The sequence below is a fragment of the Enhydra lutris genome, unplaced genomic scaffold (assembly GCF_002288905.1).
Source record: "Enhydra lutris kenyoni isolate GAN:26980312 unplaced genomic scaffold, ASM228890v2 scaffoldscaffold38, whole genome shotgun sequence".
NCBI classification, from domain to species: domain Eukaryota; kingdom Metazoa; phylum Chordata; class Mammalia; order Carnivora; family Mustelidae; genus Enhydra; species Enhydra lutris.
Genome location: NW_019154122.1, coordinates 7,825,618 through 7,843,533, shown reverse-complemented (window position 1 = coordinate 7,843,533; position 17,916 = coordinate 7,825,618). Strand labels below are relative to the sequence as shown.

Genomic DNA, 17,916 nt, shown 5'->3' with positions numbered 1-17,916 from the left:
TTCCTTTAACGGGAATATTCCCATGTGCTCTCTGGGAGCCCACTTTTTCCACTCCACTTTACATTACATATGAACAAAATGGCTCGGGTTCTGCTTAGTGGGGGTGGAAACCCCTTGGGTGTTGTGTTGCTAGGCTCTGTGTCCATGGGGGTAAACCTAGACTTTGCATCGGTGCCAATGGGTATAAAGAACTTTGTAGATGGGGAACATTTGCCGTTGGATGTGTTGGCCCTAAGAAAGACATTTCAGGAAGATCTTCAAAGTGAAAAGTAACCACATAAATGCTTATATGATTTTTATTTTTCCCGTCTTCCTCCTCGGACAGGGGGTTCCCGGAGCAGGAACTGTGTCCCCCTCCTGCCTGGTCAGACTGGCAGTTCCCCAGGTGAGGGTGCTGCTCCATTTCCCCTCTCTCTTTGGCATCCTCCCACCCCAGACCTGTGGATGGCAGCAGTCCTGGTTGTGCGTCCTTATTCTGCCCCTGCAGTGGCTGGCCGGGAGCAAGAGGACCCCGTGGCCGAAGGGGTGTCCAGTGCCTCTCGAGGGAACTCCCCTCCTCCTCCTCCTCTTTGCCCACTATGATGGGAGCATGGCACCCGTAAAGCATTACCGTCCTTGCGGGCCTTATAGACACTTCCTAACTGGGAGGCCCCGGGCCCCCTGCCCACCCCTAGCCCTCCCCGTCTCTCTGATGACAGCTCTATCCTTCCAGCTGCTGCGGCCCAAGCACTCCTGTCATCCCCGACTCCCCTCTTTCTCTCGCACCCACACCCAGCCTGCCCGCATCCCTTCCTAGCCCTGTCCTCAGGAGACATTCAGAACCCAACTGCTCCTCCCCACCGTTATGGTTGCCCCTAGGACCAAGCCACCATCATCTCAGAGCTTGTGGTGGCTCCCGGAGTATCAATGCCATTGGAGCAGGGACTGTGGTCTGTTTGGTTCTTGGCTGTGTCCCCATCACCTAGAGGAGTGCCCACCGCAGAGTAAGTGCTCCGCAAACGCTTGTCAAGTGAGCGACCGGGGTTCCATGAGCACCCCGAGAACAGGAGGGCTGCAAAGATGGGATTTTGAGGGACGAATCAGGCCTCCCCAGCCCCTTGCTCTGAGTGCCTTGTGAGGTGCCCTCCCCACTGGCTGGCCATCTCTGGAGTTGGGGTACAAGGCTCTAGTTTCAGCTTCTGGGGGTGATTTGGTGAGTCAGGAGGACCTGGGTGTCAGCCGTGGCTGTCCTCCTACTGACAGTGGGTCCTCTCCTCCCTGTAAAACGAGGATACCGAGAAGAGTTGTGAGCATTTCTTTCAGCGAATGCTGGGGGTCAGGCCCTGTGCTAACCCTCGCACGCGTAGCTCACGCATCCCCACATCCGTCCGATGGAGCAGGTACAGTCACTCCTGGGAGAGGAAGCCACAGGAGGGTGGAGCATCTGTCCAAGGTCACAGGTTGTAAGAGGCCAAGCCGGTATTTGAACCTGGAGTCTGACTGCCCCATGCTTTGGATGTGTGAGATCGGGATCTGCACCCGGCATGTCATCGGCCCTCAGAAAGTGCTGATGTTGTGACCATGAGGGTTCGAGCGCCGAGGTCTGAGGCTGGAGTCAAAGCTAGGGAAGGAGAGACAGGGCCCACGGGGAGCTTCCGGGGGCAGCTGAGCCCTGCTTCATCGGGGCCCCCAATGGAAACCCCCATTTCCCATCTCTCTGAGAGACCTGGGGTGCCTCCTCCCCTGGCCTCCTGGATTGGCAGGCCTGAGTGAGAGGGCTGGGCGGGGAGCCAGGAGGTGGGGACTCGGTTTAGGCAGCTAATCAGGTCACAGGGTGAAATTAAAAGGGAGGAGGAAAGCACCGACCCATCAGAACGCAGGCTCCTTCCTGGTGACTTGGTGCCCAGGACAGGAGCCAGGGAGATAGGAAGAGCAGAGCCCGGGAGCCCGGGGCACGGGATGGCCCCGCAGAGATCTGTGAGGCTGTCCCTCAAGAAGCCCACCTATGCCGTGTGTGTGGTGGGAGTTGAGACATCTGTGGACGTTCACAGGTGAGAACTCAGAGGTACCCGTCTGGGTGTAGAGTGCTGGGCTGCATCGGAGGACCCCAAGGCCATGGGGTGGGTGCCCGTTGGACACATTGAGTATGCTAGAGGGTGCTGGTAGGAGGTCGTTTGGAGTGTGGAGCAGGTGGCCTGGATGGAGAGCCTGGGTATCAGGGAGGAGCTAGGGTATCAGGCCCATCTTGGGGCTCTGTCTCTCCTGGGCACCTGGGGTCGGGTCTCTGGCCTCAGGGTTCTAGCTCTGAGCCCCAGGCTCTGTGTTCTGACATCAGAGAGGCGCTGGTGTGCGGCACCAGAATGAACTGGTATTCAAGACGGGGAGCAGGACCGGGCCGCCCTGAGTTTCTCTCTCTTTCTTGCCAAAAGCCCTTCTGTCTGAGGTGGAGGTGTGGGGTGTGTGGCGGCTTGATCCTTGGAGGCCGGCCAGGGTGATTGGGATCAGGGGGGAGTGTCAGAGGGATGATTCAAGGAGTTAATAAAGGACAAGAACCTAGAACAAGACCCGGGCTTGTGTTTGCCGCAATGATGACGGTACCGGTGGTGAAGGGGGCACCTGAGGCGTGACATCTGAGGGGCCCCAGGAGAATCAGCTTCTCCTGTTGGCTCAAGTCTCTGACCTGTCCTGGCTGTGCCCAGACGGGGTCCCAGGGACCTGGTCTGGCTTCAGTTTCCTCACCTGGCCATGGAGGGAGCTGGACTTGGGGGTCTCGGGGGGCCTTTCCAGCTCTGATACTGTCTGTGGACTCCATTCTGTCTGGAACTATTTAGGGACTCCACTCCTGCTGGATAAGAGGGAGCTGGAGCCCCTGCAGATAAGGGGCTCAGAGGAGGTGGGGGCTGAGGAGTCTGTCACAAGTTGGGATTTGAGCTCCCACTGCCTCCTGGGTCTCAGTTCCTGTGCTGTCCCAGTCTGGTTGTGAATGCTGGGTCTGCCTTCCCGCTTGGCCTCCGGTGAGCCTCTGTCCCAGAAACCCTCTGAACCCCGCTCAGAGTGGCCTGGGGCCCCAGTGACAGGGCTGAGGAGGGGGAGCCAGGACACTTGGAGGCCAGACCTTGGCTCTGAGTCCTGTTGGGAGTCCTGGCATGGCGCTGGTTCTCTCGGATCTGGGTGGGTAGCCGAGATCCCATTTTCTCCTGTCCTTTTAACGTAGCATTTCCCCGGCTTAGCAAATGGGAAAACCGGACGCCCAGTTAAGTATGCATTTTAGGTAAACAACAATAATTATTTTTAGTATATCCTATGGGACCTACTTATGTTTTTAAAAACCGCCGCTTAGCTGAAATTCAAATTTAGTTGGACACAGACTTTATCTGGCCACCCAGCTCTAACACCAAGGGCAAGGAAGGGATCGCTAGCAGACCCCCGCTGTCCGGATTCCAGACCTCTGCTCTCATCCTGGGGGGTGGTTGTTTCCGGAAGGTCATTTCAGAAACTTGGGCCCTACACGGTGCTGCTGACTAAGGCCAGAAGCATTTTCCTGGGAGCCAGGAGACATGGGTTCTCGTTTGAGCTCAGCAGCTGACTTGCTCTCTGGCGTCAGCCAAGTCACCGGCCCTTGCTGGGCCTCATTCCTTATCTGAGCCCCAGCATAGTGAGCTGAGTCCTGTCTTGAGTTCAGCGTGGAGGTCAAGGGCCCCGATTCTGGACAGACTTGGCTTCTCATCCTAGCTCCATTTGTGGCTGTGTGACCCTGGGCAAGCCGCTGTCCTTCTCTGGGCCCTGGTGTTCTCATCTGACAATGGAGTGGGAGGGGGGATAAACGAAACCCTGCGTGTTTAGGGCCCCTGGAAGCTGGAGGAGGTGCTCACAGCTCCTCTGGTCCCTGTTCTTCCTGTCAAGTCTCAGAGAGTGGGAGGAGCAGAGGACGGATTAGGCTGTGTGTGGGGTGGGAACGGAGGGCGGTTCCCCTTTGGGATCACCAAGCACCCCAGCACCCTCAGATTCGGGCCCTGGCCTAGTGGTGGAGCACAAGGAAGCTGCCTGGGTTGGCCACAGCTCCTGTGCTCTGGTTGACTCTGGGAGGTGGAGGGGGGGCACTACTTTGGGGCCCTGAAGTGAGCACTTTTAATTATTTTATTTTGATTGTGGGGCTCAGACCTATAACTGTGAGATCAAGACCTGGGCCGAGATGAAGAGTTGAGCACTTCACCGAGTGAGCCACCCAGGCGCCCCCTGAGTGAGCATTTTGAGAGACCTCCCCCCACCTAACAGCCCTTAGGGAGCCTTCATCCTGGGTGTTGGTCTTGACCAGGGGAGTAAATACTGAGGGTCTCTAAGCTAGAAAACGGAAGTTTATTTGCAGCAAGTTGGTTTAAAAGGAGACGAAAGGAAGAACCCCCCCCCCGCCACCCCTGCCGTCTGGTCGAAGATAGGTAGAGAAGTGGGCACGGCATTATCAACCTGGGAAGGCTTGAAGAGGAGCCTGAAGGTCACCCAGGGCCCGGGCTGGCTGGGATGGTGAACTTGGGGTTCCTCCACCCACATTGCCAGGTGTCCCGCAGCCGGTTTCTACTTAGCCTTGCCGATTGAAGGGGAAAGCCCCCCCTCCGAAAGAGGAGGTTTGCCCATCACCTGAGCTGCTAGGAGGCTAAGCCCCCCAGGAGAGCCAATGGGGGTGGAGATGTGGGGTGATGAATTCCCCCAGGTGTTGTGTGGACCTTGTAGAGAAATATTTGTGTTTGGGGTAATTGTGTGCCGCAGCCCAAGGAACCCTTAGAAATCCCCTGACTCAGGATGTGCTATAGAACCCCCCCACTCCGAAGGACTAGCTCCCCACCCTGAATCATCACCCCAGCAGACGTGCTCCCTAGCCCCCACCCTGACCCCCCGGGTCTGGTCAGATTGCCCTGGTTGTCCCTGTCCTCGCTTGGAGGTGGACCCCAGAGGACACATGCCAAAAAAGAGGGGAGGGTGGGGAGTGTGGGGAGTCCATCCGTGGTGTGGTCTGGCCCTCCTTGTCCGCCCAGAGGCCAGAATGAGAGGCCCAGGCTGGAGGCTGTAATGAATGTTTACTCTCTGGCCCTGAGAAGCTGGTTGTGGGGGTAGGGGGAAGAGACATCCTCCTGGATCTCTCCAAAGCCTCCCCCAGCCCTGCAAAAGCTTCAGAGCAAAATAGACCCTTCAGATCAGACGGGTAACATTCGAGGTGCCCAGGAAAGAGGGACTCCGGGGGCCTCTCCGAGGAGCTGGAGAGAGGCCCCAGGCTGCTGCTTTTTCCTGGAGTTCTGTGTATTTCAAAAAATGAAAATGCCAAAACAGAGTTATAAAACCGGTGGTATATATATTCTTAATGTTTACATTGAATAAATTGATACTTTTAACGTGCGCAGAAGTACCGTGAGGTGTAATTGTGCGGCTCACGGGGTAATTACCGACTGCCGCAGACACTAATTCGTAATGACGGATGGACTCCGGGAGCCGGGCTGGACCAGGGTTTGAAAGCTGGGTGAGGACCGTCTCTCCTCCTGGCTCCGTCCCCGGCCGCACCGCATTCCTTCGTTAGTGATGCTGCAGTTTGAACGTGAGGTGCCTGGAGACTCTGGGGCCGGGGTCCTCCCCGCCCTCCGCGGGGTCCGGACATGGAACTTGCACTGTGTGTTCTTGGGACGGAAAATGTTGGTGATGGGGCAGACCTCTGAGGTCAGTCACTGTTTAATCCTACAGGTGTCCCTGCCTCCCTGGTCCCCCTGGCCACCTGCCATTTAAGGCCATGGGCCCCTCCCCGTCGGTCTCTCTGTCCTCTCCTCCCTGCCCCTCCCATCATTTCCGGGTTGGTTTCCCTTCCAGCTTCCATCACTGCCGACCCCCGGCAGTCCCGTCTCCTCCCAGTCCCTGCCCTTCCTCTCTCGGTGGGCCCACCCTCTAGGGACCCCGAGAGAGCACTTGAGACACCAGGAATGGGGGGGTTGCTCCCAGGTGAGGTGGATTCCTCCTGACCCCAAAATGCTCTCCATGTCACATGTCCTCAGCTTTGCTCTGTCCAGAGAAGGTTCTACTCCTTTTTGGGGGGCTGCTAAGTAGCTGTTTAGCTCTGCCAAGGGGTCCTGAGGCTCGAAGATGTTGTGGGTGGTATGTGGGGCTAGAAGGAGCTGGCAAATCCCCAACCAGCTGAGGACGTCAGCTACCAGGGGAGCCTGGGACGTGGGCCTCAGCTGTGGGCCTGGACAGGTGCCATCGAGACTGTGTGTGTGGGTGCCCGGCTCTCGGGGCCAGGGCCGAGGGAGCTGGGACGCACTGGCTCTTGTCAGGGCCCTGACCTCACAGGAGGTGCAGAGCAGTGTTTGGCCCTCCAAATGCCCCAGAGAAGCCAGTCACCCTGCATTGGAGCCCAAGGCCACTTGAAGCCCTTAAAGTGCTCCAGTCACAATTTACCACCCCGCCTACCCCCACCTGGGTCACAGGCACCGAGCTGGGAGAGGTGGGCTAAGGTAGGGTTGAAAACTCCAGAGTCGGACCCTGCTGTGGGTACAACTGTGTGGTCTGAGCCGGGCTGAGCCGAGGTTGTTGGGCTCGGGTTTCTCACCTGGGATGGAAGGCCGGCCACCATCATCACTGGGTCCCTTTCAGTGGGGCTGGGGCCATCGGAGAGTCAGTGCACTGACCGCGGAGTCATGACCTCTGGCGGCGGGTCAGGCACGTGCTTGCAGGCCGTGTGACCTTGGGCCCATTGCTTAGCCTCGCCTGCTCTGCCCCTGCAAGACAGGGATGACGTTACTTGTTCTTCCTACCTGTGGCTTTGGCCCCCATTTTACAGATGAGGAATTTCATCTCGCATGAAATGTGTACGCACAGGCATGCTTTTCTTTCTGCAGTTGGGGAGCCCGTGGGTGAGAGGGAAGAAGTGACTCACCCATGATTTCCCATCCATAGCTCTTGGCTTCTCTCGGTGGGGGGAGGTTCTGGTCCCCAGCCCCCATGTGGCTCTGCTGGGGGCGCCTGCAGCTGAGAGCCCTGTCCTCTCTCTCCTTCCCGCACTCCCAGGAAGGCAGGGGTCCGCTTGAAAGGAGGCCTCCCCGGCCTGGGCCCTCCTTCCAGGTCCTGGGTGTGCCCCTCCCTGAGCAATGACAGGGCATAAGTTACCCATGATTGTTATCACTGGGAAGGAAGGAAAGAGAGAACACAGCCACACCCTGCACCCTTCTAGATTTAGGAGAAAGTGTCTGCCTGTGACGTGGGGTCTGCAAGGGGCCAGCCACAGCCAGCACCCAGGGAGGTCCGAGGAGAAAGCCACACTGGGGTGGGGAAGCTGTGGGACCTTCTGGGGCCTTTGCCCCATGGAGGGCATTTAACAGATCCTACTGAAACTTACCTTGTGTCCAGGTCCCTGCTGGGCTTGGCACTGGAAGGTGATACAGCCCGTACCCACCGGTGAGGGACTCCGGTCTTCGTCTGGGAGCAAAAGGAACTTCAGGATGTGGATGTTAATCACCCACATTTTTGGTCAAGTCGGGTAGGGAAGGGAGGTACAAGGATCCTCTTATCTACCAGCCTTCTCTCCAGGATCTGCCCTCTCTCCATGTCCTTTGTGACCATAATGACAGGGGGTGGCACTGTAGCAAGGACTCACGGCCTTAGCTCAATGAAGTGTCCCAACAACCCCACGAGGTGTGGACAACTATGGTCCCCATTTTGCAGACAAAGACATGGAGACACAAAGAGGTCGAGAGACTTGACGCTAGTCACGCAGGAGCTGAGATTTGAGCTCAGGTCTACCTGATCCCAAATACCATGAGTTCAACCTCCAAACACCTTGAGGTCTGGGAATCTTCTGTGTTGCTTGTCAGTTCAAGGGGAGGCGTGAGATCAAGGTAGAGGCTGAACTTTGGAGTCTGTCCCAAGTGGGGTCAAATCCTGGCTCCGCCACCGTGTCCCTATGTGTGATTTCCCTTTGAATTTCAATCCGTCTTCTATAAAATGGGGAGAGGAATGGGGACTTCCCCGCTCCGCAGGCAGAGGTCAGAGGGATGGTGTTAGAATGGAATAGCAGTGTGGTGCAGACCATGGTGTACCTGCCCCGTGTGGACCCATGAGGGCAGGGCCGGGGTGACTCCCCCTGCCCTCCCCGTGCCCGGTGTGGTGCCTGACGCCCAGCAGGTGCCCAGGGACTGTGTGTTGAGGCAGGGCAGCCAGCAGCACTAACTGGGAGCTCCCTGGGCCCCTGGGAGCTGGCTGCCCAGCTCTCTGGGACCGTCGGCTATGGTAGGTCTTGGCACCCAGCAGAAGCATCCACGGGGCTGGCTGTACCAGAGAGGACTTGATGGGTCCTGCTCACTGGCGCTATGTCATTTCTTCTGGCTTCGGTCCAGAAAACTTCAAGTCCAGGGCATCTGGAAGGTGGCACCTTGAGGGCACCCAGAGAGCCGGTGTCTGGGTAAGTGTGAGGGCAGCTGTAGGCTGGCCCCGTTTGCTTGAGAGCTGCCCACTGGCTCGTTCCTCAGCCTTTCCATCCAATTCTGCATTATTCTCCTGCCTTTGCCTCTCCCCAGCACGGTGCCCTGGGCAGCCCTCCGGAGCATGCTTGTCCTTTGCCACCATGCCCCCATCCCCACCCACCCAGCTGGAGGCTAGGTCAGCACCATTCTGCCCTCCCTGCCCAGGCCCTAGGCTGGGAAGAGGGACCCCAAACCCCTCAACCCTATCCTCTGGGGCGCTGGTGACGTCCAAGCAGCAGCTATGATGAAGGGCATGGGAGGGACTTCTCCAAGACTGTTGTGTTTCTCCTCTCCTTAGAGACCAGTGGTAAGTTTCTGAGTAGTTGAGGTAAGGTGTGGCCTGCTGAACCCCAGTAGGAGGAAGCTTCTGGGAAGGTGCAGCTGAGCAAAAGGAAAAGCTTTTTAATTACCTGAGCTGTCAAAGCACAAAGGGATGTGTGGTAGTGAGCTGTATGGCCCAGGAAGAGTTCAAACACAGAGCCCTGCGATGGGCAGGAGGTAGGTCAAGATGATCTTTGAGACCTTTCTCTGACCCAGGGCCTGGGCAGATACTCCACAGACTTATTGTTTTGGGGGAAGCAGGAGCCAGGAGGTCATGAGCGTTGTCCTCTTGGCCTGCACCAGCCTCACTCCTGCAAAGTTCAGGTGCTTGTGTGGGGAAGAGGGGACATGGCTTTCCTGACTCGGTGCCCCACACACTGCCTTGGGTTCCATGCCAACCCCCTCCCCTCAATCCCAAGGAATCATGTTGAGGAGCTTGTGTTGCAAAGTTTCATTTTCCTTTTTCCTTCCTACGTCTTCCCCAACTAACTCACCCTTCCAGTTCCCCTGGGGGCATGCTCAGGGAACACACGTTCATTTTCATGTCAATCAGTACAGCATATGATGGGAGATAAACCTGCTGCTCCCTCCTCCCTTTGCCAGCTGTGTGACCCTAGGAAAGTTACTTAACCTCTCTGAGATTTCTTCATGGGCTAGATGAGGACAGCAACACATACCTGGGAGGGTAGTTTTGAGTACAGATGACATCATGAGTGTCAAAACCTGAGCAGGTACCTGGCACATGGTGGGTGCTGGGAAAAGCCACCCCAGCGTCCTCCTCCCCACTATTACCCGCGGAACACGCTGTCCTTCTGCCTCATCAGGTGGCTGGGAACTATCTGTTGACTTGAAATTCCCCACCTCACCGTCGGCACCTCCTTCTGTGAGGTTTTCTAAGAATCGACTCTCTTCTCCTCGCAGCCTCTTTCTGAACCTGGTGCATACCAGCTTTGGGGTTCACGGATGCACACGGGTCAGGCAGTCTGCGGCTCCGGGGGACACAGATGGACTGCGACAGGGCCCCAGGGAAGGTCTGAACCTGTGCTATGGGAACACGGGGAAAGGACACAGGAAGCTGGCCCTTGTGGGCTGGGCTATTTGGGGGGCTCTGGGCTGAGTGATAGTAATGGTGGCAGCGGCACCTAATGCCTTTTAAGCACCTACTGTATGCCAAGCACTTTAAATCATCATCTCCTGGAATCCGCCCCCCCACAGCCCTAGGAAGTAACTCTTTGGATTATACCCATTTCCCAGAGGAGGGAAGCAGAGGCTCAGAGCAGGTGAGCGACCGGGTTTGGGCCCACACTCTGCACAGAACCCACACTTCTGTCCGCAGAAGGATGGTATCTGAAGTGGGTCTTCAAGAATACAGATTTCTCCTCGACCATCTCCTTTCTCACCCTGCACCCCTGCAGAGGTGGGAGAAGGGCCCTAGCTCATTGGCATCAGCGTGGACATGATGATAAAGACACAATGCTGACGTGTGTGGTAATGACTTACACCCTCTCGTCTGACGGGTGCTTTCAAGTCCGTTATTTCATCTGCCTGTGAGTCTGAGTTGGGTCTGGGGGCTGCTCTGTGAGACTCCGCCACAGAGCACCCGGCCCGCAGGTGTCAGCTGGAGGCTCCTACCGAGCCGCCCTCAACCTTCTATCCCTGCCGGTTACACCCCCAGCCCTTCATCCACGGCCCCAGCCACAGATCCGCGAGCCTGAGAGATGAGGAAAAGCAGGGTGAACCCCCTCTTCGAGGCCTGGGCACGGTCCAGGGGAGGATGCCAAGCGAATGAGGCTCTGAGATCATGAGGACCTATTGGGCATAACCTGCCAAGTGTGGGCACCAGCGGAAAGCAGCGGACCCCTTCCTCTCCCTCCCAGTCTGCAAAGCTCCTGCTTGGGAGAGCCTCGGCTCTTTTGCACCTTTTCTACCCCAAGAGGCAGCCCAAGGGAAACCACCTGGGTGGGCGTGATGGAACAGGGAAGACCGTGGGGGCCAGAGGGCAGGTGAGACCAGCGGAGGAGGGAGGCGGCGGCCCTGGGGGTCAGCCTGGCCCATCATGGCCCTCCTGCACGTCATCACCTCTCCCCGAGGCCCGGCCTTGGAGGGACTGTCCTGCCACCTGCCGGGTAGACAGAAGCCGAGAGCAGACTCCCAGCACCCCAGAGGCAGCAGCGGCTGAGTAAGGTGAGGGGTGAGAAGTAGGCTGGGCTTGGAAGGGCTGGACAGCCCCAGAGCATCTGTTCCTGCTCTTTCCCCCTCTTCTTTTACCACCGTCGTTGTTATTACTGTTCCTATATTTCTTACCCCGAATAGGGAGTTGCAGGCCAGGGCTGTGACTTGGAAATGTCAACCAAAGCTGGGGATTGGCTCCATGGAACCCCACTCCCCTTGAAAATGCTGTGTCTGGTGATGGCAGTCCATTGCTGGGGCAGGGCAGGAGTCTCCCAGGAGCTGGGAACCTTTCTGCCATCAGCTGGGGCTTGTGCCTGCTTGCTTTTGGGATGTGTGGGGAAAGACTCTGGGGCTGGGCAAGTTGGATTCAAGTCCAACATGGCCACCTGCCAGCTGGGCAGTCCTGGGTTTCTGGGTTTCCCTGTCCTCATCCATAACACAAAGGTTTACTGTCCTCCTGGTCCGTGCCAGACACTGAGCTGGACGCTCAGATGACAGTAGGTTTAGAGAGTAAAGTGGAAAAAATGCCTGCATTCTAGAGGGAGAAACAGGGGGGACAGGGAATAAGCAAATATGTCAAAATAAGCAGAATACGTCAGGTAAAATGAAGCTGGCTCATGGGGTAAGAGAGTGCGGTGTTCATGGTGTCTTCCTATCACACTGTACTAAATTGGGCAGGGAAGACTTTTCTGAGAAGGAAATGAGGGGTGAGGACCTAGCAGATATCTGTGAGCTGAACATCCTGAGCAAGAACTGCAGGTGCAAAGGGCCTGAGGTAGGAGTGAGATGAACGTGCTAGAGGGAGAGCAAGGAGCTGAGTCTGGGAAAAGGGGGAAAGGGAAGCCACATAGTCTGGAAGCCAGTTTGACTCTGTGGAAGGGTTACATGCAGGAGGGACACCAGAGGTTTTTTTTTTGTTTGTTTTTGTTTTTAATAAAGAGGACCCTTTTGCAGATAGGTCCAGAACAGACTGAGGGCAACAGGAGAGGGTTGCCCTCAGGAGAGGAGAGGAGAGGAGCTTGTTGTAAAACAGGAGAGGAGACCAGATTGTTGTAAAAATTCATGTGGAAGTGATTGGTGATCTGCTCTGGGGTATTAGCTATTGGTGAGGTGAGAGTGTCTGCCCCGGGCATGACATGAAGGTGGAGTCCTTAGGGTTTGCTGGGCCGCTGGGTGCAAGGGAGGGAGGGGACCTCAGGGTGAACCCAAGGATGGAGAGGCAGGGGAAGGTCTTGGTCAGGTCTGGACGGGGCAGGGGTGGGGAGGTAGGAGTTTGATTTTGGACACTATAAATTTATTTATTTACATTATTGTTTTTAGAGTAGAACTTCTTTTAAAAAAATTATTCCAGTATAGTTAACATACAGTGTTACACTGGTTTCAGGTACACAATATAGTGATTCAACAATTCTGTACATTAACCAGTGCTCATCATGGAAGTATACTCATTAGTGTGTATATATATATATATATATATATATATATATATATATATATATGTATATGTATATAAACACATCTTTTTTATCCATTTATCTATCAATGGACACTTGGGCTGCTTCCATAATTTGGCTGTTGTTGGTAAGCTGCAGTAAACTTAGGGATGCATATATCTTTTCAAATTAGTGTTTTTGTGTGGCTTGGGTAAACACTCAGTGGGGGAATTATTGGATCATAGGGTAGTTCTACTGTTAATTTTTTGAGGACCCTCTGTACTGTTTTCCAGAGTGGCTGCACCAGTTTGCATTCCCACCAATAGTGCGTGAAGATTCCTTTTTCTCCACATCCTCGCTGACACTTGTTTTTTCTTGGGTTTTGGTTTTTAGCCATTCTGACCGGTGTGAGGTGGTATCTCATTGTGGTTCTGATTTGCATTGCCCTGATGGCGAGTGATGTGGAGCACCTTTTCATGTGTCTGTTGGCCATCTGGATGTCTTCTTTGGAGAAATGTCTGTTCATGTCTTCTTGCCATTTTTTAAAATTTGTTTTTTGTGAGGTTTGAGTTGTATCCGTTCTTTATATATTTTGGATATTAACCCTTTATTGGACATGTCACTTGCAAATATCTTCTCCCATCCCGTAGGTTGCCTTTTAGTTCTGTTGATTGGTTCCTTCGCTGTGCAGACGCTTTCTATTTGATGTAGTCCCCATAATTCACTTTTGCTTCTGTTTCCCTTGCCTCAAGAGACATATCTAGAAAAACGTTGCTACGGTGGATGTCAGAGAGATTACTGCCTACACTCTCAAAATGAATTAAGGACCTAAATGTGAGAACTTTTTATGGTTTCAGGTCTCACATTTAGGTCCTTAATTCATTTTGAGTTTATTTTTGTATATGGTACAAGTAGTCCAGTTTCATTCTTTTACATGTAGCTACCCCATTTCCCCAATACCATTTGTTGAAGAGACTGTCTTTTTCACAATGGATATTCTTGCCTCCTTTGTTGAAGATTAATTGACCGTATAATTGTGGGTTTATTCCTGTGTTCTCTATTCTTTTCCATTGGTCTATGTATCTATTTTTGAGCGAGGAGGATACTGTTTCGATTACTATAGGTTGGCAGCATATCCTGATATCTGAAATTGCGATATCTCCAGTTTTGTTCTTTTTTTTCAAGATTGCTTTGGCTTTTCAGGGTCTGTTGTAGTCCATACAAATTTTAGGATTCTTTGTTATAGTTCTGTGAAAAATGCTGTTGGTATTTGATAGAGTTTGCATTAAATCTGTAGACTGCTTTGGGTAGTATGGACATTTTAACAATATTTGTTGTTCTAATCCATGAGCATGGAACATCTTTCTGTTTGTGTCATTTTCGATTTCTTTCATGTTTTATAGTTTTCAGCATACAAGTCTTTCACCACCTTGGTTAAGTTTATTCCTCGATATTTTATTATTTATGGTGCAATTGTAAATGGGATTATTTTCTTAAATTTTCTTTCTTTTGGTATATAGAACTGCAACAGATTTCTGTACATTGATTTTGTATCCTGGGATACAATTCATTTCCTGTGATACTGAATTCACATATCAGTTCTAGTAGTTTCTTTAGGGTTTTCTATATATAGTATCATGTCATCTGCAAATAGTGAGAGTTTTATTTCTTCCTTACCAATTTGGATGCCTTTTACTTCTTTTTCTTGTCTGATTGCTGTGGCTGTGACTTCCAGGACTATGTTGAATAAAATCATGAGAGTGGACATCTGTATCTTGTTCCTGATCTTAGGGGAAGAGCTCTTAGTTTTTTACCATTGAATATGATGTGCTGTTTTTATTTAAGGCCTTTATTATGTTGAGGTGTGTTCCCTCTGAACCTACTTTGTTGAGGATTTTTATCATAAAGGGATGTTGTACTTTGTTGAATGCTTTTTCTGCATCTACTGAAATGATCATATGGTTTTATCCTTCCTCTTGCTGATGTGATATATCATGATGATTGATTTGTGAATATTAAACCACCCTTGTATTCCAGGAATAAATGCCACTTGATCACAGTGCATGATTTTTTTAAATAGGTTGTTAGATTCAGTTTGCCAATATTTTGTTGAGGATTTTTGTATTTGTGTTTATGAGAGCTATTGGCCTATAGTTCGTTCTCTCTCTTTTTAGTGTCTTTATCTGGTTTTGATATCATGGTCATGCTGGCCTCATAGAATGAATTTGGAAGCTTTCTTCTTCTGTTTTTTGGAATAGTTTGAGAAGAATAGGTATTAACTCTTCTTTAAATATTTGGTAGAAGTCACCTGTGAAGTCATCTGGTCCTGGACTTTTCTTTGTTGGGAGTTTTTTGATTACTGACTCAATTTTATTGCTGGTAATCAGTCTGTTCAAGTTTTCTATTTCTTTCTGATTCAGTTTTGGTAGATATATGTTTCTAGGAATTTATCCATTTCTTCTAGGTTGCCCAATTTGTTGGCATGTAATTTTTTATATTATTCACTTACAGTCCTTTGTATTTCTGTTAGGTCTGTTGTTGTTTTTCCTCTTTCATTTCTGATTTTGTTTATTTGCATCCTCTCTCTCTCTTCTCTCTCTCTCTCTCTCTCGGAGTCTGGTTAGAGGTATATAAATTTTGTTGATCTTTTTAAAAGAACCAGCTCCTGGTTTCATTGATCTGTTCTATTTTTTTTTTTTTTGTTTGGTTGGTTGGTTTGTTTTTATTTCATTTATTTCTGCTCTGATCTTTATCCATTTCCTTCCTTATACTGGTTTTGAGTTTTGTTTGTTGTTCTTTTTCTAGCTTCTTTAGGTGTAAGATTAGGTTGTTTGAGATTTTCTTTCTTCTTGTGCTAGGACTATATTGGCATAAACTGCTCTCTTAGAATAGCTTTTGCTGCATCCCAAAGATTTTGGACCATTTCATTTTCATTTGTCTCCATGTACTTTTTTTTTAATATTTTATTTATTTACTTGACAGAGATCACAAGTAGGCAGAGAGGCAGGCAGATAGAGGGAGGAGGAAGCAGGCTCCCTGCTGAGCAGAGAGCCCAATGCGGGGCTCGATCCCAGGACCCTGAGATCATGACCCGAGCCAAAGGCAGAGGCTTTAACCTACTGAGCCACCCAGGCGCCCCACCTCTCCATGTACTTTTAAATTTCCTCTTTGATTTCTTGTTTCATTAATTGAAACATTCATTGTTTAGAGTAGCATGTTATTTAACTTCCATGTATTTGTGTACTTTCCAGATTTTTTCTTGTGGTTGAATTCTAATTTCATAATGTTATAGTCAGAAAAGATGCATGGTATGACTTCAGTATTTTTGAATTTGTTGAGACTTGTTTTGTGGCCTAATATGTGATCTCTTCTGGAGAATGTTCTGTGTGCACTTGAAAAGAACATGTAGTCTGCTGTCTTAGGGTGGAATGTTGAATATATCTGTTATTTCCATCTGGTCCAGTGTGTCATTCAAAGCCACTGTTTCCTTGTTGATTTTCTGTTTGGATGATCTATCCATTGATATAAGTGGGATGTTAAAGTTCCCTACAATCATTGTATTACTATCAACTACTTCCTTGATGTTTGCTATTATTTGCTTTATGTATTTGGGTGCTCCCATGCTGGCTGCATAAATATTTACAATTGTTCTATCTTCTTATTGGATTGCTTCCTTTATGATTCTATATGGACATGTTACATTTAAAGTGCCTGTTAGACATCCAAGGGAGATGTTCAAAAAGCAATTAGCTATAAGAGTCTGAAGATGAGGGGCGCCTGGGTGGCTCAAGCCGCTGCCTTTGGCTCAGGTCGTGATCTCAGAGTCCTGGGATCGAGCCCCGCATCGGGCTCTAAGCTCTCTAGGGGAGCCTGCTTCCTCCTCTCTCTCTGCCTGCCTCTCTGCCTGCTTGTGATCTCTCTGTCAAATAAGTAAATAAAATCTTTAAAAAAAAAAAAGAGTCTGAAGATGAAAAGTAGGGGTTCTATGCATATCATCATGGCAGGTGGAGATCATCAAGGTAGTGAATGTCACCAGACAATAGGACTGAGCACGAAGCCCTGGGGCTGGGTGGGCTGGAGCCCGCTGGGACATCCTCACAGGAGGGCCTATGAGGTGACCCTGCCGGTTGCTGAGTTCTGTTCCAACTATGCATTCTGGAATGCAGGGTGAAAAATCACAGAATGGGAGCTGGACCTGAGCTAAACCCATTGGCCACCTGACCACTGAAAACCTCTACTCTGACTGGCAGGTGGCCGTGACATGTGCATCTCCTGGAATTAGCCTCAGTTCAGTGTCCAATAAAGCTGGAAGAGTCTGATCATTTCCTTTTCCCCAGTGTACAGTCACTTGGTGGTGAATTCCTCTGGAGAAGCCTGGGAGAGAGGGGAATAGTACCCATTTTTAGCAGTACAGGAGGGTCCTTCCCCAAGAGGACCTGATTGTCCATTTTTTAGGAAGTTTATGAGCCTGTTGGCAAACACAGCCATAATAGTATTTATTTATTTTTTTAATTTTAAAAGTATTCATTCATTGGGGCCCCTGGGTGGCTCAGTGGGTTAAAGCCTCTGCCTTCGGCTCAGGTCATAATCCCAGGGTCCTGGGATCGAGCCCTGCATCGGGCTCTCTGCTTAGCAGGGAGCCTGCTTCCTCCTCTCTCTTTCTCTGCCTGCCTCTCTGCCTACTTGTGATCTCTGTCTGTCAAATAAATAAATAAAATCTTTAAAAAATATTCATTCATTTATTTTTGAGAGAAAGAGAGAAGAGAGAGAGAGAGCACGTGCATGTGCGCACACACATGTAAGGGGACGGGGGAAAGGGGGAGAGAGTCTCATGCAGACTCCACACTGAGTGTGGAGCCCTATGGCGGGCTCAATCTCACGACCTTGAGATCATGACCTGAACCAAAACCAAGAGTTGGTCCCTCAGCTGACTGTGTCACCCAGGTATCCCTCCATGACAGTACTTAAAATTAAATTTTATATGCTTACAAGTAAATAAATCATATTTAAAACAAAGGTGACAATCAAAATTATCTCCACTTCCTTACTATTTTGTTATACTCTACCAAGATCTATGCTCTGTGATCATTTACCTCTGTCTGGTAGAAATAGTGATGTAGGGGGTGCCATTGTGTGTTTCTTTGCAACTCTTGAATTCAAGGATGTTGCATTGGTAACTTTATATTGGCCATTGGTGGAAGTCGGTAGGCCATGGAAATTGGCAAAGTCTACAAATCAGACCTCCACTTACAGTTTTACTGATGAAGAAAAGGAGATTAACGCAGGTTAAATTTAAAAGCGTGTTATGTTGTGATTAGCACAAGAAGGAGGGAGGTGTTTGTCTGGTATTCACTGGCTCAGCAAAGAGATTATTCATATCACCGATGGAGTGAGGTTTATCTCCACGGCTTCGCTTTCATTTTATTCTTGAACGCAAATGAAAATATCCATCCGCGTTTATGTCACATATCAAATTTCATGACAACGAATTTATTGGGGAAAGAAAGAGCAGGTTG

At 51.0% G+C, this 17,916-nt stretch overlaps 1 protein-coding gene across 1 annotated transcript in view; it reads left to right on the top strand.

Annotated features, from left to right (window-relative positions):
- Window positions 1-1,938: 1,938 nt before the first annotated feature.
- Window positions 1,939-17,916, top strand: part of LOC111154708 (peptidyl arginine deiminase 1) — a 41,012-nt gene continuing 25,034 nt past the window's right edge. Inside the window, exon 1 of the mRNA XM_022514561.1 lies at window positions 1,939-2,030. Coding sequence (XP_022370269.1) covers window positions 1,939-2,030 — 92 coding nt within the window. The remainder of the gene's footprint in view (window positions 2,031-17,916) is intronic.